Below are 23,924 nucleotides of genomic sequence, written 5' to 3' on the forward strand. Positions count from 1 at the left end.
CCGGTTTCCTGGATCTGGTATGACTCGCGCTTCATGAAGGCGTAGTTCTCCCCACCCCCGGCTTCGCGCAGCCCGTCGCGCTTCGGCGAGCCCTCGCAAACCATGCAGATCGATCCGGCTGCTCTGAGTCGGACAGACTCGGCCTCTACTACAATAGCCTCGTCCAAAAGCACTGCTCCAAATGCTCCGCCAACGCAGAAATCTACCAAAGCCCTCATTTCCGTGCCGCGCCTGGACCTCGAGCCCATCTACACCGAGCTGAAGGCCGCCATCGGTGACAATTGGGCCGACTACAAAGAAGCTACCTCGCTCTTTCTTCTAGGTATGTCTGTGCATTGTCACGTCTATCCCACTCTCTTTTTGCGAGAGTCTATCTATACTGTTGTTCTCGACATTCCTGTCTCCTCTTATCTTCTTATAAGCCTCGGTCCCACTTTTACCCTGAATGCGTATGCTGACGCCGCCCTTCTCTCCCAACGAACAGGACAACTGAACCAGAGCGAATTGTCCTCGCGAGTCGATCATATAATATGCGCCGATCAAAAAACCGAGCATCTACATAACAATTTCGTATGCGCGATTATCGGCAATCTTACAAGGGACCTTCCAGATCATGGTGTCGCAAGTTGGGTGTCGGCGAACGACAAGCCGTCCGTCGTATCAAAGCCGACATCGGGCGATGCCGCTGAACAAAGGCTCAAGACGGAGGTTATGCAACTCCCTCCCCGGGATCGTCGACGAATCAAAGCTATCCCCGAGGTATGCGACCTGATCCAGAGATGCGACAGCTTCCCCCCTGATATGTGCGCGTACAAGGCTGACGGTGAACTTATGCAAAGCGTGACCCCCATGAACTCGCGCCCAACGAACTGGAGGAATATCATTTGGCGAAACAGATCAAGTTGCCAAGTCAAGTACCAGCTAGTGCGGGCGGGTTGAATAAGACAAGTAGGTTCATGCCTGGCATCTCGTCTGCTTTTATATGCTCGACCAAATGTCGCTGACCATTCTGGTTCCTGAAAGACTGGGAACTCGAAATTCGAAAACGATATGCACAGCCTCTGGCGTCAGAGTCCGGCGAATTTCCGGACGCCGAATCTATCCACGCACGTATGGTTCCCATCTGCTACGAGGAATCAATCGTCAGCGGTGCAAGCCTTCCCTGTGCCGAGTTCATGGCGATCGCAACGGAGACTTTTGTCAAGGAAGTTCTATCCGTGGTATTCTCGCGGACGAGATCGAACGGCCCTTCAGGCACAATCAACGGCATGATGATGCGCAAGTACCGACAGCAGCTCGAAAGTGAGGAACTGGCATTTACACGAGGGGAGATCGTCAAGGATAGCGCGACCGGTCTTCTCCCAGTTGAGGCCAAGGAGGCAAGCACCCGAAAACCCTTGGGCGTGCGAGATCTCCGATTATCCTTGGAACTCGGCGGAGGTGTCCTGAGTCATATGCCTCTACTCGTGGATCAGATCATGGGTGGGTATCTCGAGGATGAGTTAGAAACAGACAAGCAAGACCGGGTCGAGGAGGTGGTCGATGTCCCTGACACAAAGCCCGACAGTTACATGGACGAAATGGACGTGGATGAGGCGGAGTTCGACTGGGAAGGTGGGACAGTCACGGATCGGGAGCAATTGGGTGCCCTTCTGGATGAGTGTCTGTCAATGGCCTCGTGAGAGAAGTCATTCTCCGCTCCTCTCCAGCCCTGGCTGGCCTCTCTATCCTACAAAATCTCTTTCTGTCCTTCTGTCTCTTCCTTCCCCCTTCACTGTTACCCCGGTTTCTTGCTTATTTGATCCAAACAGGATCAAACACCGCATCATCCCGGTCTCGCAGAGGAGGTGAAACAGGCGTCTTGGGAGTCATCGGGGGGAAGCCATTATCGTCAATTTTTGCATCTGGCGCGGAGTTCGAAGAGTATCGATTTTCTTCCTTTCTTCTTCTTATCTTATACCTCTTTTCTCTCTCTTTTGAAACTTCCTATTTGTTTCCTACTGTCCGAGTTATCTCACCCTCTACCTCTCCTTTCTCCCCCCCCACCCTCTTTCTTATTTTTTTCACCCTCGAGCTGTCACACCCATACCGGGCACAGTCAAGTTTCTTTCTCGGTCGTGGTCCAATGCGGACACTTTGTACACTCGGTCCGAGTTCTTTGACGTGCTGGATCATTATTCGTCTGCAACCAGGAATTATATCCGCCCGTGGAAGAGAACCAGGGAAAGGACAGGGTTACCATACCTATCTTAACCTCCCAAGCAACATGCGCTGGACATATCTGCAGATGTGCATGGCCCCACCGTCATCTCGACTAGAGGAAGACGTTACTCATAACCCGAACTCGGGCATCCGTCAGGATGAACAGTTTGTTCGTCCGCTCTTTACTATCTATATACCTGGGGGAGGGACCTGAAGGATTCACATGCTTGTTGGCGCAAACTGGTGGTCAATAACGATAAGGAAGAAGAATCGTGTTGTGTGTTTCTTGTTTACTGTACATTATCCTGTCTTCCATTCTTGGCTTGCATATGCTTGCTGGAAACCGTTTTACCGGCTGATCATGATAGAGAGAAAGAGAGACCTCATGAGACAGACTTCTATAAGAGAAATGTCTCAGCAACCCCGCCACGCGCAGGACCCATTGGTGGTATGGTTGGTTTGATCTGCAACTGCACCACTCTTAATGCAAGGCTAAGGCCGATATTGACCTGTATGCAAATGCCAGCGGTTCCTCCTTATAGTTATAATTGTTCTGTAAAGATATAGCCAAACCAACCAAGCGGAGAGCGGTTGGCTGGTGAATCACTGTTTCACTTCGCCTGAACGCCAACGTATCCTCCACGGCAATGAATTGGATATCGTAAGGAGAGATGAACACGCGAGGTCAAGAAGGCAAAGCCTCATCATGACATCATTTAGGTCAGACGGTCTGCGACCATCTTCAAGATTTCTTCTGTCGACTTGAGCGCGTTGGCGGGGTCTTTGGCTACGGATTGCCAGACTTCTCCGTGCTTGGGCTCGGTCGAAATACACTTGGATATTACATCGGCGCGTTTTTCCTGGGGATGATCGTTAGTCACGTACACCCTGAAAAGATTATTCGTTGCAATCATAAATGCAAGACATACCTCTGTGCCATGCTGCAACAAGAACTTGTAGTACCAAGCCCATGCGTCGCCCATATCACTATCCGAGACAATGGCTTTCTCGAACCAGGTGAGTGCTTTTTCCAATCGGCGCTCACCCCAAAAGATCCGCGCGACGGTAATAAAGAGAATTGGATCGTTGTCGGCCTTCTTAATCGCTTCCAGACTCCGAGCTTTCCGCTGCGCGCGCGGCTCCAGGTGCCAAATGCTTTCACTCCATAGTAACCCAGAGGTAGGGACTTCTTGCAATGCCTTGGCCATTAGAACCTTGGCCTGGGCAATGTTGTTCGCTCGGCGCTCAACGCGGACACTTTCGGTCCAAAGCTCTGGACTCTTGGGGACCGCAAGGCGGGCACGGTCGAGTACTGAACGAGCCTTGACGACCGCACCGGCCTTTTCTTCCAGTCTTGAGGCCAAGAGCCAGAGTGGAATGGACTTGTTGCAGGCTCTGGTTCCGGTTCCGTAAGCTTCCCGAGCCTGTGGGTATTTGTTTTGGGCTTCGTAGATCTGCCCCTTCATCATCCAAAGTTTGTCCGCCTTGGGATAAATTTGAAGTCCTTGGTTCACCAGATCGAGCGCCTCATCGATGTTGCCGAGCTGTCGCTCGAACGCGACGCTCTTTATCCAAACGCGGTCCGTACCCGCTTCGCGTCGAGCAGTTGCAAGAAGTTCTCTGGCTTCGGATGTTTGGTTGGCATCGGCCTCCAGCTTGACAGCAGCCAACCAGATATCCTCGTTGTTGGGATTCTGGTTGAAGGCACGACCGAGCACTCTCCGCGCATCGTCGATCTCGCCGGACTGCCATTTTTCTTTGGCCAGCTGCAGCCATAGTTCCTCACTCTGTGGGCATGCCTCAACGGCCTTTTCAAGGACCTGCCACAGCGCTTCTTTACTACCATGGTTGCGCTCCAGTTCAGCTGCCGCAATCCAGATTGAACGACGGTTGACGAAAACACGCAGCGCGTAGGCGTAGATAGCCCTGGCTGTCTCGTACTTCCCCCTGGCAATACTGGCCTTTGCATCGTCCATCCAGATGTCTTTGCGATCGTCATCCTCATCCAGGCCCCATCCGAGTGTTTCGCGAATGATGGCGCCACAGGTGAGGATAGCACCCTCTTCTTCGCACTTCTCTGCCTCCGCTATCCACTCTTCCCGTTTGAGCATGGCGTTTTCTCTTGCGAGGGATTGGACAGCTCTCTTCATTACGTTTACCTTCTCGAAGGTACCCATCTGTTCCTGCAGGCGGGCAGCAGCGATCCAGACTTCGTGGCTGGTGGGAACTGCTTTACGGGCGGCATTGAGGACCTTCTGGGCATTCTCCGGTGTCTCCAGACGAGCCAGGGCTAGCCAGAGCTCGACAGAAAGTGGGATCATCTCGACTGCCTTCGCCAGAAGCAGACGTGCATCGGCAGGGTCATCCTCAAGGTTGACGGCTTCTTTCCATATCGTCACAGACTGAGGTATGTGAAGAATCGCCTGTCTAAGAACGTTCTTCTTCGCGCGAGGCTCAGTCTCCAATCGCATGGCTTCGATCCAGAGTCTTGTAGAACGGTCATTGTTCTTGATGGCGTTAGCTGCAATCACCTTGGCATTATGGCCCTCGTTAAGGCGAATGTTTTCAAGCCAGGCATCTTCGCTTTTCGGGCACAACTCGCAACCCTTGGCGATTACATTCCTGGCGGTCACGATTTTACCGGCTAATTCTTCTAGACGCGCCAGCGCAATCCACCCCGGCGCATGCTTAGGATTCGTTTTCGTTACAGATTCCAACAGAACGCGGACCCGCTTAATGTCTCCGATTTCTACTTCTCCAGCTTTCAGCTCAGATTGCGTGAGACTTGTAAGGTAGCCCTTCGGGTCGATGTTGGTAGCGCTTCCAGAGGCAGAATCCCCAGATGATCCCATGGCGGCTTGGTCGAGCCTGACCTTCAGGACCTTATCACGCGCAGCACTGATGTCTGCGAAATTGGTGATTGTCCCATCAGCTGCCTCCGCTCCATTGGCTGCCGTCTGGGTCCCATCCTCCGCAATTGTTGTCTCAAATTGGGTCGAGTCTCTTGCGCTCGCGATCACACTGTCCGGTACTGCGTAGAATCTCTGCCGAAGGTTCTGCTTTGCGCGTCGGTTTTTTCCGGTGAGATCTCCCACCTCCGGGAGGTTAGCCCACTCGTCCTCGGAGACCGAGGCTAAGGATCGTTTTAGATCTGCGAATTGCTGCTGGATCTTGGGATTTTTGCGTTCGTAGTCTTCTCGTTCTTGCTGTTCGCGAGCTTCCCTGTGAATGGTGGAGGAATTACGTCGGTAATCTGTCCAAACAAACCGCATATGGAGAAGCGGATGAACAAATCGCTTCATAAAAATAGCAGAAGGGGAGGCAAAAGGGCGGAAAACTAACCTTCTCATCTTCCGGCGCTTGTCCATCTTCTCATCCACCTCTCTGTAGATGCGGTCCGCCTCGTCATCCTCTTGGTCGAATTGACCGTACGCGAATAGCCCGACTTCATTGTCCGGATCCTGAAACCGCTCGTCATCTTCCTCTTCGTCCGGCTTTTCATCTTTACCGCCCTTCTCTCGCCCTGCGCCATAAGCTGTGGGAGGAGCGGCTCCAAGCAGCTGGGCCCGTTTTGCCAGCGCCGCCTGGATCTGTTCTGGCGTGGGGCCTTCTCGCGCGGGTCCGAGATCTGAACGGGTGGTGAAGCCAGTGGCACCGCGACCAAGACCGGCGACGTAATTCTCGGGAGCGGTTTGGCTCAAAAAGTCCTTACGCCCAGACGCCATGGCGGACGAGGTATACAGACCAGGGAACCGGGAGTGTGACTGAGGAAGAGCTGGGGAAGCTGTTCACAAGAGCAATGCGGATGGCAAGAGCGCTCCGACGATGAGCGAAACGCCGGGCAGCCGCAGAAACGTAATTCCGAGCCGCTAATCTTATCAGAAACCCTCCGCACTTTTTTTTGTTCAAGCCCAAAGACAGAGACAGAGAAGCGATAACCCGTTTAGGATATACCTCTCCAAAACGGTTGTCTCGTGAGGATTTGGACTGCTCATTCGGAGGCCTCGTGACTCAATCTGTCAGGATGCCTAAGGTCAAACAGCAGAAGCGCAATAGCGCTTCGAAGGCCAGTCCCTATGCCGATGCCGCGGCGAAGACGAAGGCCGCCAACACCGTCTTCAAAATGAATACCGATCTCGGTCAGCACATTCTGAAAAACCCTGGCGTGGCTCAACGAATTGTCGACAAAGCCGAGTTGAAACAGAGCGATGTAAGTTGCCCACATAGTTGTCCCATGTACTCTACGGATTTGTCTAATCTGGGTGGGGCTTTCTTATATAGGTTGTTCTCGAAATTGGTCCTGGTACCGGTAACTTGACCGTGAAGATCCTCGAACAGGCAAAGAAAGTTATCGCCGTGGAGCTCGACCCTCGAATGGCTGCTGAAGTCACCAAGCGTGTTCAAGGCACACCTGCCCAGAAACGCTTAGACGTTATCCTTGGAGACGTGATCAAAACAGACCTTCCATATTTCGATGTTTGCATCAGCAACACGCCGTATCAGGTACGTTATATACTCTATCTATCTCTTCAAAAGTGGAAGAAAGGCTAATTAGTTACCCGCTAGATCTCTTCTCCCCTCACATTCAAACTTCTCGCGACGTCTCCGGCGCCCCGCATTTGCGTTCTCATGTTTCAACGAGAGTTTGCTCTAAGATTGTTCGCTAAGCCAGGCGATAAGCTCTACAGTCGACTCTCCGTCAATGCTCAAATGTGGGCTAAGATCGACCACATTATGAAGGTGGGCAAGAACAACTTCAAGCCCCCTCCGCTGGTCGAGTCGAGCGTTGTCCGACTGGTACCTAAAAACCCCAGGCCCCAAATCAACTATGATGAGTGGGACGGGCTTCTGAGAATCCTATTCGTCCGGAAGAACAAGACAATCCGGTCAAGTTTTCTTGGCAAGTCCACAGTCATGGATATGTTGGAAGCCAACTATCGGACATGGTGCGCGCAGAACGATATTCCAGTTGAGGATGGGCCGGCGGAAGGCGCTGAGTCTGATGCGATGGACATTGGCAATGCGCAAGACGAGGAAGATGATGAGGGTGAAGACGAGCCTGACGAGGGCATGGACGTGGACGATGAAGACGATGTACCCGACTTCTTCAAGGAACAGACGAACGCGCGTATTCAAGAGGCTCTTAAGAATCGGCCTAGTCGTAAGAAGAAGGGAAAGGTAGCAGAGCTCGTCCGGGAGAAGGTACGGCAGGTGTTGGAAGATGAAACACGCCTTGCCGACAAGCGTGCAAGGATGTGCGATGAAAACGACTTCCTGAAGTTATTGTGGGCCTTCAACCAGAAGGGCTTCCATTTCAGCTGAGGCTAATAAGCCTGGGAATCGGAGATTACGTCTCCTTTTCGGAACGCCATATACTAATGAAACAGGTGATATTATTAATGACTCATGACTGTCGTCACTGCAGGTCATCCTCTGGAGTTCGTTCTCCAGCCGGACGAAGATGAGCCCTAGAGTCCTGGAAGAGACTTTGCCAGATGAATGCTTCGCTCAGCAAGAGTTCCACATCTTTATCCGTCCAATCCTTTGTGGGAAGTGCTTGCAGAAACATCATTATCTCCTATTGTCGTTTAGCATTGACTGTACGGTATCCAGAACCTTTAAAATTATACCCACCTGGAAATCCATCTTCACCAGCTGGTCTGACCATTTCACAAGGAAGGCTGCACAAACGTATAGGTGAAACCTCGAGAAACCCTGCTCCTCTGCCTAATGATATGGTCAGCATACCTGATCTACATCTGGCGCAATAGAGATAACCTTGGTTTGCCTCACCATATACGTGTCCCACATCCGTATAGTATTTTGTACACTCATCTCACGCATGAGAAGACAGTTCATCCACCGGAAACTGAACTGCATGAACTCTACTCCCTCCTGCTCCAAGTGCTTGGCCAGCGTAGAATCAATGCGCATCGTCAAATCACGCAGTGCCCTAACTTGTCGGTGAATACCCGGTTGAGCATAGATATAATTGTCCTGAATACCATCAAGTAATTTGGTAAGACACCAGAACGTATCTGCCTCCACGGCATCCAGCACACTCCTGGGCAACTGGCCAGGATCCATGCCCCTCTCAACATTAAGATCAGTTACGTACGTGCCCAAAAAGACCTGCCAGAACGGTGTGACGAGGTCATTGATACCTTGCACGTATCCGCTCGCCGGGTGTCGGATAGCCCAAACATAGAGGATCTTTTCCAACGATCGTTGAGTAGCTTCGTAGCTGTAAAGTTGAATATGAGGGCTAGTCCGAGGAACATCAATGCTGATTTGATGCCATATTGCCTCGTCCAGGCCCCTGCCACGCCCAGCGCCCGACGAAGGCGGATTTCCAGAACCAGCCGCACTCCCGCGTTCGAAGGCTTGTCGAACCCCGTCCAAATATTCCTTACGCTTTCTTTCGAGGGTAGGAATGCGCCTTTCACTATTCGTGGGGAGGTATCCAAGGAGCAGTTGCCAGGTCATCGCGCGAACTTCATCGGGGACCCCTGACCAGGCCAGATTCCTCAGGTCTGACAAGGAAACGGTGCTTGTCTGGAGAAGACGTTTGAACTTGTTTATTCTCGAAATGCGGCTGTTGTACATATCCAGCTCTTTGGGCGATGCATTTTTGGGGGGAGGCGCGTGGTTTATGAGGTTCAAGGCGTTGGCGGGGTCTGAAAAACAGAGGTTAGTACGTTCCAGCGTTATAACGAGGAGGATTTCATACCTTTCAGGATTTCTTTATACTGAGGTCGCAGTATCTTACCCTCCCCAGTTCCAGCAGTAGGATACATAGGGACGCCGCGCTCTTCAGCGATGTCCGAACTATTGGCCCGTTGCCGATTGGTTCCCAAACCAACCCCGAGTGATGAGGCGGTACTAGCAAGCCCCCCACCTGGGTCAGCAGGCTTGAGCTGGGAAGTGCCAGCTCGCTGCGACTGTTTCTTACGCATGCTGGTAATACTAGGGAGACCAAACTCGTCCTCATCGTCATCATAGACAATGTCTTCCTCCCCCTCTTCATCTTCGTAATCTTCTCCCAATCGGTCGGGGCCCCAGGAATCGATCCCGCCATTCATTATGTCAGAGTAGGATGTAGTATGAGGGGACGTAGACCACCCGCCCGACCGTAGGGGTGAAAGCGACGTGTGTTGGATATTGGCAGAGGATGACCGAGGCGGTGTCCGCGGGCGCGCATGCTGCTGCGAGATCCCTCTATTGGGGGAGGCGCACAGGTCAATGAAATGAAAGAGCCAAGCGCGAAGAGAGGAGAAAAAAAAATGACATGCAATGTACTAACTTTAGTATGTCAGCGTGCGAGTATGAGGCACCAACAACCGTGTTCTGCTCATGTTGCGTCGAGGCCGCTTGATTATGGGATACCGATCTTCCCTTCCAGAACGGCGAATTCACCCGCCTTTCAGGGGAGGATTAGCGCAAGAAACTCAATAATAGATGCTATGAGATGCCTTCAATGGCCCACGAGGGGAAATTGAGCGATGGGGAGTGAAACATACTCAGCACGGTCTGTTCATTGGAAGTGGGGGAGCTATATCAGCCACTGGATCTGGAACCCAAAAGACGGGGGTGTAAGAGGTACGAACCAACCTGGACCATCTCCTATAGAGAATCAAAAGCGATTGGGTTAGCTAGATATTGCATAAAAACTGAGAAAAATCGGGCTTATGGAGCTGAGGTCAAGACTCACCTGTTGGCCCTTCCTCGCAGCCATTGCGTTGCTAAGGAGTGCGGAGGCAACGATAGCATCAATTGAGCAGGTCTTGGGGATCGAATAACATGGAGAGAAGCACGGAAGCCGAGTGCGGGGAGGGCTGCGGCACGTGGATTCGGTGCTGCGTCCAAAGCTGGCAGGGGTTTGCCAACAACAACACCCCGAAGAATAACGTTGATCTGAATTGATCTACTTTTTTTTGGCTTACAGAGACCTCTCTGCGCGGGGGAAATCAGGGTAATTGTAATTGGAGTTGGTGGTCTGTCATGCCATAATACTTAGTACTCCTTCTGATGATGTTTTGCTGGTCGGGGGATAACACTCGATAAGGTCTTGCGTAAAGGTCTATTGACTACTGATACTAGCCCTTACGGACAATACCCACCTGGTAGTTTTCGTCAGGTACTGTGAGGAAGCAGTACCTCCCAGAAAGGAGAGACCTTGGTAAAGTATATTTTTCGATATTTAGAATGCAGATCTATATACTAGAGTCACGTATAGTCATTGATAATGAGTAGTCTTTAATTTTAAAAATTTCAACATGCATCAACATACTCTTGCAGGTTGAATTATTATAATTCCATACCTACTACATAGTACTTTAAGGTTCCTTACCGATGGCCAGATCCATTACAGTACAATACATATTATTACCGACGGGAATCTCTTACAGTACCAGCGCACAGCGTACTTGCCCAGTCAGCCAGTCCGTCACTCTTGACTCTCTCTTTCTCCTCGTCGCTCTCGCCTCAACCTCCGCCGTGTAGCTGCTTCTCCTCTCCTCTCCTCCACCTCTTTCTTCCTCCCTCCCTCTCTGCTCCTTGTCCCTACGACTGACCCACTTCACCCTTGCTCTTGTCGCCCTTCTTTTCCTTCTCTTTACTTAACTAGTTGTTTTTCTTACCATCTCCACTGAGGCAATATTTTGGCGATAATAGTTCGTCGCCATCGGTTCGTTGATACCTCTCTAGGTCGGATTTGACTGGCTCGGTTGCCTCCATCTCAGAGTTGGTCACCTTGATCACCTTTCTTTCCTGTCCTCCGTGCGACCTGATTCTTACCTGAATTTCTTTATTACAAGGTCACCATGGCTGAACCCGAGGACGTTGAGGAAGATCTTTTCGCGGATCTGTAGGGTGCTCCATTCTACCGGGATTGTCTAGGCAGTTTCTAAACTCTATGTTTTCTTTCTAGCTATGAAGCCGACGACAATACAAGCCATACCATACCCAGTACGGAAACTTCAAAATCTGTCGATCCTGTGCCCTCGGCTGCACCTATCAATCCCTCCCAAATCCCTATTCAGTCTGTTGAAACTGGCCCGATCGAATTTGAGACGGACACTTCATACCATCACCCGTATCAAGGAGTCCACCAGAACGGCCCGGATCATGTAGGTACTGGACGTGCACATCATGCCATGTCTGGTGGTGGTGAGTCCGAGCCTCGAGGCACTGGTATTAAAGAAGACGGGTAAGTGCTACCTCTGTTAGAGACTTCGTGCAATTTTTTTTCCTTGCTTGTACCTTGATTGCAATTGGACACGCGAGTGTTCATGCGCGATATAAATCGACCCCGTTTCACACCTATGCTGGGTTCTTTTTCTATCCTCTGAGGGGGGATGGCTCATGGTAGGTTGGGGATGCCGGTGATATTCGCATACGTACCGCCTTTCCTGCTGTGCACCGTGAACGTAACTAGTGAGTTGGGCGCTGGAAGCTGCGCGTCAAAAATCTTCAGCGGCTGGGCCAATGGTTCCTGGGGTGGGCTCTACTAAGATATACGGGCTTGGCGTCATGGGCAGAAGGATGAGGTTCTTTATCTAAGTCGAGGTCTTATCCGGTTGGGTCATCGTTGTTGCTAGATGGACGAATTCTCGGATAGCCTTGGACATGCAGCTTTCAGGCTCTTTCTTGGGTATGGATATCAAAATCACTCGGGCGAAGGCAAATCCACCTCGGCCGTGCTCGACTTGTTTATATCTCAGCAATCCACCGTCGGTATGACTTCCGCGGTGAGATTTACTTCGGTTTCCTGACACTGCGATCCCTTGTCGCGAGCGACTATAGTACAGCCGATACTATATAGCTTCTTGTCGATATAGCTTGATAGTGCACAGCAAGGAATAACAGCCTTGGCTGTCTGGTTGGGCAATGTCGATCAGATTACCTAGCTTCGGACATGATTAGACAGACTGGCAGAGGATCCTTGGTCCAGGGAAACAAGAACAAAAAGAAAAGAAAGTTGACTTAATCCGCCTGCCATGCTCCAACCCGTGGTTCTTTTGTCACTCACGCGCACTTCTTCTGTCGTGGGATACATCTCGCCTGGCCTTTTATTATCCACTGGGTCGCCCCGTAAACCAGTGGTCGAATGACTAGAGATATCTCTGTCCTCATTAGCCAGCCGCCCTCTGGCCACCCCGGTCGGTGTATACAAAACTCGGAAGTCGGCCCGTTTCAAGGAAACCTGAAGCACATGCACGGGCTGTCACTACAATCAGTCCAATGATTGACTTTGCTCAAGAACAACCTATGCCCTTCGCGCAACAGACACTACTCGATCAACGCAGGGAGTTAGATACCCCCATATTAGGGAGACCGGAACTTCAGGATCAGCTTAATAGCATTCACAATTAGCCTCCCCAAACAAGTGCCTGTTTCTTTCAAAAGCATGGGCCATCAGCCCCCCCCGCCTCCCAGCAGCAAAGTCTCAGCTCCTGTCCAGCTGTCTACTACTTATGCCCGCCTCTGATATCAAGATTATGTTCTCGTTTTTCGTGTCTCTATTCTTTTTTTTTCTTAAATTTTTTTTATACGTTTACTTTTGCGTTGTCTGCTTTCTTCAAGCCCTCGTGGCGTGGCCTCCTTTGCTGATATTGGTATGAGTTAGGAAAATGTTCATCGGGGGTTTGAATTGGGAGACTACGGATCGTATGTATTTCCCACAGACTACCAGTTCTATTCCAATCAAGTACAGCGTGTCTAACACAATGACCTAGAATCTCTGAAGGACTACTTTTCTCAATTTGGAGAGGTACAGGAATGCACTGTGATGCGAGACAGTGCTACTGGTCGCTCTAGAGGTTTTGGGTTCTTGACTTTCAGAGATCCGAAGACAGTGAACACTGTCATGGTCAAGGAGCACTACCTAGATGGGAAGATTGTAAGAATCTCTTTCATCCCAACATGCAGACCATTGTCGAATTATAAGCTTATGTTTGAATGACAGATCGATCCTAAGCGTGCGATCCCGCGTGACGAGCAAGAGAAGACTAGCAAGATCTTTGTTGGTGGCGTCAGCCAAGAGGCCAACGAACATGATTTCAAAGAGTTCTTTGCTCAATTTGGCCGCGTCATCGATGCCACCCTGATGATCGACAAGGATACTGGTCGTCCCCGTGGCTTCGGATTTGTGACCTTCGATAGCGAGGCTGCCGTGGAAGCCGCTCTGTCGGGCCCCTTGGAGATTTGCGGGAAGCCCATAGAGGTCAAGAAAGCTCAGCCAAGAGGCAACTTGCGTGATGAGGAAGACCGCAGGTTCCGCCGCGGCAGGGACGCTTTCCGAGAGGGTGGTCAAATGGGGGGTGATGGTTCCCAGCAGCAAGCGGGTGCACCGGGACAGGCCAACATGGCTGGTGGATTAACACCACAAATGATGGCACAGTACTGGCAAAGGATGCAGCAGTATTTTGCTCTGATGCAACAGCAGATGGCTGTCGCCGCCGCTCAGGGTCAGGGAATGGGCGGAATGGGAATGGGTGGAATGAACCCTGCCATGATGCAGCAAATGCAACAAATGAAGCAGATGCAACAGATGCAGATGGGCAACAATCAGCCTCAAGGCAGTCTCAGTCCTCCTTCGCAGAGCGCAACTCCTCAAGCCATGCCGAACATGATGAACCCCGCTATGATGCAGCAAATGCAACAGATGCAGCAGATGCAGAGCCAAGGGCAGGGCAGCAACGTTGGGGGCATGCCGGCCCAAATGGGAAATGCTATGGGAGGAGGAGGAGGTGGTGGTGGTGGTAGTGGTAATGGTGGAGGAACACCAGGCAGTGCTAATGGAAATGGGAACTTCACTGGTCCTCGAGGAGGGCCTGGTTATAACGCCCAGGAACAAATTGCTTTTGAACAGCAAAAGTATGAGCAGCAGCAGGTACGCCGAGCCATGGAAAACCGGGCCTTTTCGCCGTACCAGCAGGGCGGGCCCACTTCGTGGGAAGGCATGTACGATGAAGTGCCCCAGCCTAACATTCCTACTGGACCCCAGGCCATGAATCGCGCTGGAAGCATGGGACGCGGTATGTGATGATTATAGATGTCTGCCTTTCCGCTAGCTGACCCAGATGCAGGACCCACTCCGCAACCTCAAAGCGCTGCCCCAGCGAACGCTCCCACAGGACCCAAGAACGCTGGCAAGCCAGGCGCCAATTATCGTGGAGGTGGACGAGGAGGACACCGCGGCTTCCATCCCTATGCCCGGGGATAAGCCGGTATCTTTCTTTTGTGTGTGCGAATAGGTGTATCGTTCTGCTGTCGTCTCTTTCCGTTCTCTTGTTACTGTCATGGTTTTGGTCCTCCTCCCATCAAGTTTTCCCGCCTCCCCTATTGCAACTGCTGCTGCCTTTCATAACAATGGGGGGATGGATCTATCTTATCTCATACTCATAGTATGACCAATACAACGGTTGGTGAGGGGAGGCGACGTCCTGCCATCATTGATGATGTCTAATGTAACTTTCCGAGTGATGCTTTCATTCATTTTCCCTCTCATGGCTGCTTTTTACCTACCCCCTGTTGAAGTCTGGAGTCTCCTCGGCGGAAGGTTTCGAATCGAACCAGAAAAACCAAGAGTCGGTGTTGTTGCATATAATCCAAATTGGCGTTACCCTCAGTACTTCTTATGTCAACTTTTCAGTTCGAAAACCAAAATCACTGTTCTCGTTTTCCAAACTGCAAGCCGTATCCTGCGCTCATCGCAACGTAGCTGCAGGACTTACGTAGTCAAAACCAAGTTTTCCCAGATATTAGATGACCTTCACCATCCATCCAGTTCGGGTTTTGCAATTGCTATGATCATGATTAGGGATGAGTATATTTAAAATTGAATGCTTTCAATTTGGAGTTCTATCTTTCTAGTACAAGATGTAGGTCTCAGCACCCTCAAATCCGGCTGAGTGTGTGAGCAGAGAGTGTAGCTTGGGCGTCCTGTCAACGCAGTATTTCCCCGCAGGCTATCCACAAGAACGGGGTCAAGACAATGCGTAGGAGCAATCCCCTATGAGCGCCAATCTACAAGAGAGCCTGAAAGCTAGAACTAGGTATGAATGGTAATGGCAAGGTGGGAATCAGATGGGACAGAACAGAAAAGCAGACAAAGGGTAGTAGGAGAGTCAGAGAGGGAAAAAGGAGCGGCGTAACAAAATTGCAATGAAAACCAAGATCCACCATCAACCAAATCAATACGCTAAATTCGTCAAATTTGCCTGACACAAAAATTCTATGTTCAATATGTAAGATGAATATTGGGTCGAGAAAAGAAAATATTGGTACGTCGTCAAGTGCCATCCAGCGCAAACGGGCTTCAGTAAGCGAACCCATAGCCCGGGGTCGTGGCATGGTGCTTTTCGGGGTTTTCATGGCTGTCATGGCTTCGGCGGCTTTCTCGACTTATACTTCGACCATTGATGTCTTCAAGAGGATAGCTTGAATCAACCAACCGATCCGTGCTACCTGTAGGGCTGTGTCGCGATTTCGAATCATGTTGATCCCGGTAAGGTTCATAAGGACCGGTAAAGTTAAACTTGCTCATTTCAGCGAAATCCTTGCGTGGAGGATGCTCCATGAGCAGAGATTCACGGGCGTCAAGAGGGGTCAGATCGTCGAGGTCACGATTCATTTTGTCTGAAAACACAACAGTCAGCAACGCAAAGTGTGTCAAACCCGGTGTACTAGATCACTTACTAGCTTCCCTCTTCCGTTTAGCATGAGGGTTTTCGCGAATGCAGAGGATGATGGCGTTGGTGGCAATGAGAATGGCCAAGATACCACTCAGTCCCGACTGAATAGCAATGAGGACAATGCCGGTAACAGTTTTGGTCGTTTCCGAAAGTCCCAGCTCGTCGACGAAGATCAACACACACGCGATTGACAAGACACGAACCACTTGGACTGAAATGTTGATCCACTGGCTAGACTTGGCAACGTAAGGACGGTTCCACAGCAGAAGAGTGAGCATGAGAGCCTCCACGATGAGTTGACCAGCGCTTTGGGCAAGTCCATGACCATCTCCAGCAGCGATAACGCAACCCTTGGCAAACATGTATACAATGGCAGGGACGAAAGCCCACCAGTAGTCCTTTTTGTAGTTGTCGTAGAAAAGACTGTACTTGCGCCAGGTTTCGTCGTTGTCGTACAAATGGGACGCATCGCCTTCGGCCTTCTTGTACTTTCGAGCCACGAACATGATCTTCAGACCAAAGTACAATAACACAGCCGTGAAAACTGTGAGCGCCACAGCAGCCAAGAGCTTCGCCGCCCATGAATCCCCACTGCTGAGCTGATAGACACACCAGATCACCCAAACGCCGTACAGCAGCAAAATCAAGTTGGTAATTGTCCGACCCAGGAGACCCCAGTAGTCTTTGCGGAAGTTGGTAAGTTTGTCCGGGAAAGAGCCGTAGAGAGCCCAGACTTCGAGGATGACCTTGAGCAGCAAGATACCAACGGCGATAGCGGCAATTAGGATAGCAAAAATGAGCAGAACAGTCATGAAGGTATTGGCTTGAGGGATGGTGAGCTGTTCGGCATAGGCCTCAATACCGGAGACGAAATGTTCGAAACTACTGCTGTCATCGCTGGTGCTGTTAGACGACGAAGTGGTATTGCTGCTATACGAGGTCGAGACCTCGCGCGCAGCTAGGTTAGCCAAGCCTGTAACCAGATCCAGTCCTCGCTTCGATTTGGAACTAGTTGTCGTGCCGTCAGAGTACACGAGCGTGGCATTTAGAAGATACTGGTAGCTATTGTCGGTGAGATTTCCGCCGGTCGACTTTCGGAAGTTATCGATGGACTCCTGCATCTGACCCCAAGGAATCAAGCCCGTGCTAAAGGCAAAGTTCTTCGAAAAGCTGCGGTACACCGTCGGGTAGCTGACACTGAGCATTCCATTAGTGGCCATAGTATGAAACCAACTCACAACATCACCGAAGCTGGGACTAGACGAGACAGCACCAGGGTGGCCAACAGCACCCAGAGCTGACAGCCCGCTCACGGCCAATGCCGCACCAGCCACACCAGCAGCAGCATAGGATACACCCGCAATCTGCATAGAATTGCCATTGGTTAATTCCGATTGGATGCATGCCAGCTCGTCATTGTCGGTCTTGGACAGCAATTGAAGCTTCACTTGGCCATCCAAGTCTGGGATGGTGAAGGCGAGGGAAGGGATTTCACTAGCGATCGATTCAGGTAAGGTCTGGGTGCCAGTAGCGGAGAAGCTACCGGCAGCAACGGGACAGAGTTGCTCCACGTAGTATTTGCTGCTGCACGGGTCGAAAGTTTCAGAGTACAGTTGGTTGCCGTAGGCATAGATGGTCAGAATGGCAGTGACATTCTGTTCTACCCCATTGGTGCCGGAAACATCGAAGACGATTTCTCTAGTAGAACGGGTGTAGGTAACGGATAGTTTGTCGATTTGGATAGCCGAGTCTGACATACAAGTTGTCAGACCATTGGTGGTGAGGGTATCGGCAGCGAGGGCTCGAGTGGCCAGGAGACCCAGCGCCGTAAGGGTTGAAAAAGAAGGAATGATCCGCATATTGACAAGTGATGGATGTTGTTACTCAAGGCTGTGAATGTTCAAGGTGCCAGCATCAAGAAAGTCTTCACAGGGGGTTATGCAGGTAAGGGAGAGTTCTTTTTCGAAAGATTGGCGACGATTATAAGGGTATATTTTTGGCGCAAGATTGAATCGCCGATCAAGATCAAGCAGCAACTAGGCTCGCCTGATGATACGGAGATTGTTGACAGGATCAACCTGTGTAGAATGAAATCGCTTAGAGAAGGTGAATCAAACTGTTGAAGCTGCAAACAGATGCTCGAAAGAGTGTGCAGAACCGCAATACAAGATATCCAAGCAAGCCACGAGAGGGGATGCCGTTCCAAAAAGTGTGAGGGCCGCACCCACACCCTCTCACTGACTTGTGTCACTCGCTGTCCGTCGCAAACGTTAAGGGAGTGGAGGCAGGAGACCACGATTCATGAAGCGGGGGGCAGAGAGGTTTGAGAAAAAGAGAGTCTTGTGGGCAAACTGATTGTTTGCCAGCACGAGATAAGAGGATAGGCGCTCAACTCTTGAGACTGAAGAAAAGGGGTGGTGGCGGGTTGAGGAGAGCGCGCGGCTAGGCAGAGAAAGTGAGTGATAGGGTTGTGAGTAAGGAGTGGAAACGCGCGAAAGGGACAGATGCTGGCTAACAGATCAAACCGACGGATGAGCGACGAAAAGGGAAGAAAGAAAGAACCATGCAGAACGAATGTTGGATGGAGACAACCAGACTCCGAGGATAATGGGGTGGAGGAGGGGGGAAGAGAAGAGAGGGAGGGGAAGTGATGTGTGAAAGGAAAGATGAGATGGGATGGATAGTAGAGTAGCTGCCTGTCTCGTTTCTCTCTTTCTCTCTCTCTTCTAAAGTTACCTGCGACTTACAGCCCGTACTCTGCGTTACCACCACTCAGTAGTACTACTTCCTCCTGTCAGGTACCAGGTTAGTAGTAATGTTATTGGGTATTATTGTTGGCTAACGACCATTGGCCCGGCAGGTGGTTCGAGACTCTGACCATACACAAACAGTGGGAGTACTAAGTTGCCCCTGAGTGTCTCGAAACTTGCCCCATGCGAGCTTCTCATTGGGCATGTAATCAGGTCCCCCGCCCCAGAAGAGCAGCTGGTTGGTCAGGGACGGGCGGCTGGGGCCAGTCTGGACTTGCCGCTAATGAAGCTAGTCGTCTTGTTTCTGGGCTCGATCGTCTTTTTCTATTTTTCCCGGCGCCACCGTCCTGGCACAAAACCCAGTCACGATACATGAAGTCGGTCTCGTTGTGAAACTTGAAAATGGAGACTCGAACTATTCATAGCAAAGATACGATGAAAATCTTGTACTAACATAGGCTAGTTGACTGATTGTCTCTCTCTCTCTCTTTGTCTGTCTGCGCTACTTTTCTTATACTTTCTATGCACTTGGAGTGGCCTGCCTAGTGAAGATTCCAAACTCAAAAGATCATGGGTCAAGGAAGGGGGGGGGAAATGACCTGTTTTTAACTAACAACTACGGAGTAGACTAGTTAGTGGTTAGTGACCAGCCGATAGAAGCTTGACCTTCAACCTTCCCGTCCGTGTTGATTATTCAAGTTACTATTCTCATCTCCCAGTTTCCCGAAATAAAATTGCAAGGATGGCCCTGGTATAATTACTTCATTCTACTCCAGACGTACCATCTCGCCTACACACCATGAATTGAGTCTTGGTCGGTAAGCTGCCTGGTGGGGGTCGTGGGAAGTGACTTGGCGGCCCTCTCTGCCCTGCCCTGCCCTACCCTACCCTGCCAACATCCGTCAGCAGTGCAATCAGTAACCAAGTATTCCCCTTCCTGTCAGCAGTTGATAGTATGTTCGCAAGGTCGATCATCGTTTAGCTTTCTCTTCATGGAGCCCATTGTCATGGACAGATAACCGTCAAACTTTCAACCTGGACTCCACTATTTTTTTTTCCTCTTTCTTTCTCCCACGTCACTTCGCTCACACGGGAGGAGTCTCAAACATCTAGAACTAGTAAAGAATTAGACGCGGTTGGCAAACGTCCTGCCTCGTTGGGGGGGTCAGGGCGAAAATGGCTCCATCATGGGCCAAATCGTGTGGCCCAATCCTCTGCCGAAGCCACGCAGTAGTGGGGCGGGAATTAGGACTCCGTCACTCTTTTGAGTGAGAGTGAGAGTTAGAGGAGAGTAAATGAAATGAGTGATATCTAGTAGCCTCCTGATGGCCGCCTGCGTATTGTTGTGCTTACGGTCCAAACCGTTTTTTATTCTTTTACTGGTCGAATTGATACATAATCCTAGTATGTATCTCTAAATGTAGGCACAAGACAGACAGAAGGTCGTCAAGCTCAAGTATCACATGTTGGTCTTCTTATCCATGGTCTTGGAGCAGGTCCCCGACTCCACATTCCACACTCTGCGTTTTGTCGGCTCGATCCCATACTTCAGCTTTCCCATTCTTCAAAGCTCACGGCCCTTCCAGACCGAGTCCATGGTCGGTCTCGACGTCTAAGGAATGAGTTCCACCTCCCCTCCCCCGGCGGATCCATTGCCTGGACCATGGTTCTAGGAAACAATCCACGACATCAAGATGCCTTCTAATATGAATACGTATACTCTTCCTTACATTACTATCCCACAAGTTTCCACTTCGTCAATCAGGTACATACTTGAATACACAGGTCCATGGTTGATAAAATCTGCAAGGTGCGCCTGTGTAGTAATCCTTCCTACTCAAAATAGACCCCCATCCGATTACTTCATAAAATATACCGGAATGGCCTGTCAGCTTCATTCTTCCCCTCGGATTGGTCCCCACTCAAATTGCCCCCATTTTGCTCAGACTCCCTATCCAGATGCCGATTCGCCCGCCATAGCAGATACATCTGCCAGCATCCCATAACCACAACAATCAGGCATGCGCCGCACGAGATCCACATCCCCTTGCGGTAGTATGGCTTGTCGCTATCAGGGAAGACGTTCGTTCCCAAAATCGGACCGCATTGGCCGCCAGTAGCCAGGATAGCAAAGGCTCCAGCGCGCTTGGAGTCCGTGGCGTGTGTGTTACCAACCCATGTGAGAATGAGAGCCACGGACACAAAGACCTGGGTCGCCAGGAACAGGCCAAAGTACCTGACTGCCACCGTGGTCTGCGTAGCTAGCACAATGTATCCGATGGCAGCTATGAGTGCGCCACCCACGATGAAGGGCCCGCGCAAGTTGACGCGATCCGATAGAAATGCACTGGTGACAATGGCTATCCAGCAAAGGACATATGGAGGAGCGCTGAGACCGTTTGATTGGATGGTCGTGAAAGCCCCCATTTCAGAGATGATGGTCGGCACGAATAATGGGAGTGAGGCGAAGCAGACATTGCATCCAAAGTACATTAGTGCCGGGGGGTAGCCTATTTGGATGCATCAGAAGAGGGGGCACAGGAGGACCGGTGCCTTTGGGTACTTACTCGTATAATCAAGCAAGGATCCCAGCACTTGCTTCAATTGCAAACCCTGGGTTTCTCGATCCCCAGGTTGTCGTAAGGAGAGTGCAACCGCGATTTCTTGCTCCCGTTCATCTAGAAATCTTGCTGTCTTGGGTGAATCGGGCAGACAAAACCAAGCAACTATGGCCAGAAGGCATGACGGCACACCTTCCACGATGAATAGGATTCTCCATGGTCCGATTGACCCTTTGGCTTGGGAAATTCCATACGCCAGAGCACTCCCATATGCATTCGCTAGAGCGGCTCCTGACAAGAATATGCCAGTCCGGAGGCCCAGTTTCTCACGCGGATAAAAGTAGGAGAGATACAAGGGCACCCCTGGCCCATACATCGCCTCGATTATTCCCAGAAAGACTCGGCAGACCATCAGGCCGGCCCAGTTTGTACATGCTGACTGAATAGTCGAGACAAACCCCCATAGGAACACAGTGACACCTACCCACCGGTGTGGTGGGAACGCTTTCCACCCGATTGTCGTCCATTGCGACAGAATATCTGATTGCGCTTGTTAGGAGATGCTCTAACCAAGATCAAGCAGGCTTCTGAAGTCGCTGCAAGAGGCAATTGATGGTCTAGGTAAGGTTCATAACTCACAGGCTATATAGAAAGCAGTGGCAAGCCAATCATACCGCCTCCCACTCAAGTCTATGTCATCTTCCATGCCTGCGATCTTCGCATTTCCCAGATTCGAGCGGTCAAGGACCGAAAGACTATATAGGACGAAGACCAGGGGCATCAGATTCCAGTCGAGTTTGCGGTAGACGCGGTTCTCATCCTCTATGCTGAAAGTCGGGTCAGCAATCCCAGGGGCATTGCCCTTCACATACTTCAATTCTGAGATGTCTGCCTTTACGTCAGGATTCTCGACCGCATCCCCTGTTCGGTTGCTCATGGTTGCTAGATTGTTGGCTGTCTAGATAGTAGATACAGATCGCTGTCTCCTCAATCGTGCTCTCCGTTCCAGGTTTCCATCGCCTTTATGAGCAAAACCATTCCGAGGCTCTTGACATCGTTCCCCGCACATTTGTACAAAGTTAACGGAAAATGGCTATATGATCACACATTGTTATCTCCTACAAGACGGGAACCGTCTTTCCCCGCATTTTCTCCGCGGAGGATGATTCTCCGCTATCCCCAGATGCGGCTTTGATAGCCTATAGGAACTGTCCAATCTGCCGGATGTCATCCTTGGTTTCCAAGTTCCAGCACCAATCGCTGATTATCATGGCCTGTTTTGGGCCAAGAACTGAACTACACTGGCCAATGAACTTCTCCGTGAGCTGGCTGTCGGTCATGGGGGCGTCGATACTGCCAACTGCATGGTGTACATGCTTCTCTATCTGGACCCCCGGGGCTTCAAATTCAACGAGAATCCGGCATTCATCCGCTCGGATATTCTCTGCCGCCGTTGCCACAAACTTGTCTCGTACCTCGATCGTTTCCGAATTTGTGACAACGGCATCTTCATACTCTGCTGGTGTTGCCTTTCCGTGAATCAAGCCAATCGCACCGCCGTGATAAACGCTGAACTTGGCTTCCAGCCCATCTTTAGGTTTTGTTTTCCCCGTTAGCTCCAAGACCAGTGGGTGAACTGTGACATGAACACTCTTGATGTCTTGTAGTCTGAGGCCCCGCCGTTGCAGCTCACCATGTAGCCAAACACAGCCATCAATGACCGGGTGTATGACAATACCACACGGGAACGGCTTAAAGGCGTTCTTCGCAAGTTCCCACGTTCCATTGGATTCCAGGCTGTCAATTTCCTGCGTTAGCTTGTCGTCGTTACTCACGACCTTCACCCAGCCCCGCTTGGCCTCCAGAGCCTGCAAAGAACTGGTGTATCCATCTGCAGCAAGTATAGCCGCTAAAAGACCATTTTGGGCTGCGCGCCCAGGGTGAAAGGACTTGGTGTGCGAGCCAAACATCTCACGAAGACCAGTCACCTGGGTAGCAGCGATACCGATAGCATGAGCCGTCTTCTCTGGGCTCAATTCGAGAAGACGAGACACCGCCACTGCTGCCCCGATAGAACCAGTAGTACTAGTGATGTGCCTAAAGAATGGTGTCAGTCCATCAAACAGGGCTGTTTTGGGTGAGGGGTCCGTGGGGGCGAGAAGCCTAGCAGACATACCAGCCGACATCATAGTGGCTCGGCCAGACAGCCAGACCGGCCTTGCATTCTAATTCTATCCCTGCGGCGAGAGCCGTGAGGAATTCTTGCCCAGATACTGGCCGATCTAGTGACTGCGCAAAGCTTAGAAGAGCTGCCGCAACAGGCCCGGTAGGGTGAATGATAGTCTCCAAGTGCGTGTCATCATAGTCGTGGACATGCGATGCAATTCCATTGATCAACGCAGCATGCTGCGCATCAGCTTGGAGCCCATTAGTACCTAACAATGTTGAGGTGGGAGACCCGAAGAAGCGGGACAAAGAGTTCCGGGCAATGGAAGCAGCGGGGTGATTGCTGCCCCCGACAGTGCAGCCGACCCAGTTGTAGAAGCTCCGGATGGCCGCTTGGAGGGCGTCCGGAGGTAACGAAGAATACGATAGGGATGCTGCCCACTGGGCAGCTTTCTGTGTAGCCATTGTTTGCTTGGAGGATTGCAAATTTGGGGGAATGAAGCTGCAGAGAAAATAAAATATTGGCAAAGGGAAAATGGCGAGGGAGG

General features: G+C 51.0%; 9 protein-coding genes across 9 annotated transcripts; 4 read left to right on the forward strand and 5 right to left on the reverse strand.

Annotated features, from left to right (window-relative positions):
- Positions 1–102: 102 nt before the first annotated feature.
- Positions 103–1,682, forward strand: BO83DRAFT_325206 (TADA1 family protein; the record flags this gene model as incomplete). The annotated part of the gene is made up of 4 exons (XM_025528000.1): positions 103–322; positions 368–759; positions 840–948; positions 1,024–1,682. The coding sequence occupies 4 exons, from the start codon at positions 103–105 to the stop codon at positions 1,680–1,682; spliced, it is 1,380 nt and encodes a 459-aa protein (XP_025382763.1).
- Positions 1,683–2,918: 1,236 nt separating this feature from the next.
- BO83DRAFT_325119 (U4/U6-U5 snRNP complex subunit PRP6) lies at positions 2,919–5,927 on the reverse strand (the record flags this gene model as incomplete). The annotated part of the gene is made up of 3 exons (XM_025527996.1): positions 2,919–3,062; positions 3,132–5,424; positions 5,545–5,927. 3 exons carry the CDS (start codon positions 5,925–5,927, stop codon positions 2,919–2,921), a joined length of 2,820 nt encoding a protein of 939 aa, XP_025382764.1.
- Positions 5,928–6,127: 200 nt separating this feature from the next.
- On the forward strand, positions 6,128–7,781 carry BO83DRAFT_371748 (dimethyladenosine transferase). The gene is made up of 3 exons (XM_025529954.1): positions 6,128–6,412; positions 6,484–6,705; positions 6,769–7,781. Exons 1-3 carry the CDS (start codon positions 6,227–6,229, stop codon positions 7,522–7,524), a joined length of 1,164 nt encoding a protein of 387 aa, XP_025382765.1. The 5' UTR covers positions 6,128–6,226; the 3' UTR covers positions 7,525–7,781.
- BO83DRAFT_458060 (GTPase-activating protein GYP1) lies at positions 7,572–9,972 on the reverse strand (the record flags this gene model as incomplete). Its single annotated transcript, XM_025537121.1, has 7 exons — positions 7,572–7,780; positions 7,837–7,929; positions 7,996–8,879; positions 8,933–9,420; positions 9,506–9,592; positions 9,730–9,813; positions 9,914–9,972. 7 exons carry the CDS (start codon positions 9,970–9,972, stop codon positions 7,619–7,621), a joined length of 1,857 nt encoding a protein of 618 aa, XP_025382766.1. The 3' UTR covers positions 7,572–7,618.
- A 1,052-nt stretch (positions 9,973–11,024) lies between these two features.
- On the forward strand, positions 11,025–11,714 carry BO83DRAFT_325215 (uncharacterized protein; the record flags this gene model as incomplete). The annotated part of the gene is made up of 3 exons (XM_025528001.1): positions 11,025–11,068; positions 11,132–11,410; positions 11,639–11,714. 3 exons carry the CDS (start codon positions 11,025–11,027, stop codon positions 11,712–11,714), a joined length of 399 nt encoding a protein of 132 aa, XP_025382767.1.
- A 690-nt stretch (positions 11,715–12,404) lies between these two features.
- On the forward strand, positions 12,405–14,544 carry BO83DRAFT_180854 (heterogeneous nuclear ribonucleoprotein HRP1). The gene is made up of 4 exons (XM_025526469.1): positions 12,405–12,870; positions 12,939–13,102; positions 13,169–14,240; positions 14,292–14,544. Exons 1-4 carry the CDS (start codon positions 12,834–12,836, stop codon positions 14,426–14,428), a joined length of 1,410 nt encoding a protein of 469 aa, XP_025382768.1. The 5' UTR covers positions 12,405–12,833; the 3' UTR covers positions 14,429–14,544.
- Positions 14,545–15,323: 779 nt separating this feature from the next.
- BO83DRAFT_180925 (transient receptor potential ion channel family protein) lies at positions 15,324–17,978 on the reverse strand. Its single transcript, XM_025526470.1, has 2 exons — positions 15,904–17,978; positions 15,324–15,843 (listed from the first exon to the last, which is right to left on the reverse strand). The coding sequence occupies exons 1-2, from the start codon at positions 17,756–17,758 to the stop codon at positions 15,524–15,526; spliced, it is 2,175 nt and encodes a 724-aa protein (XP_025382769.1). The 5' UTR covers positions 17,759–17,978; the 3' UTR covers positions 15,324–15,523.
- A 2,534-nt stretch (positions 17,979–20,512) lies between these two features.
- On the reverse strand, positions 20,513–22,147 carry BO83DRAFT_371760 (MFS transporter; the record flags this gene model as incomplete). Its single annotated transcript, XM_025529955.1, has 3 exons — positions 20,513–21,159; positions 21,217–21,750; positions 21,850–22,147. The coding sequence occupies 3 exons, from the start codon at positions 22,145–22,147 to the stop codon at positions 20,513–20,515; spliced, it is 1,479 nt and encodes a 492-aa protein (XP_025382770.1).
- Positions 22,122–23,854, reverse strand: BO83DRAFT_371763 (MmgE/PrpD family protein). Its single transcript, XM_025529956.1, has 2 exons — positions 23,387–23,854; positions 22,122–23,307 (listed from the first exon to the last, which is right to left on the reverse strand). Exons 1-2 carry the CDS (start codon positions 23,839–23,841, stop codon positions 22,410–22,412), a joined length of 1,353 nt encoding a protein of 450 aa, XP_025382771.1. The 5' UTR covers positions 23,842–23,854; the 3' UTR covers positions 22,122–22,409.
- Between the last annotated feature and the right edge of the window lie 70 nt (positions 23,855–23,924).

Source organism: Aspergillus eucalypticola (genome assembly GCF_003184535.1).
Source record: "Aspergillus eucalypticola CBS 122712 chromosome Unknown BO83scaffold_40, whole genome shotgun sequence".
Classification (NCBI taxonomy): Eukaryota; Fungi; Ascomycota; class Eurotiomycetes; order Eurotiales; family Aspergillaceae; genus Aspergillus; species Aspergillus eucalypticola.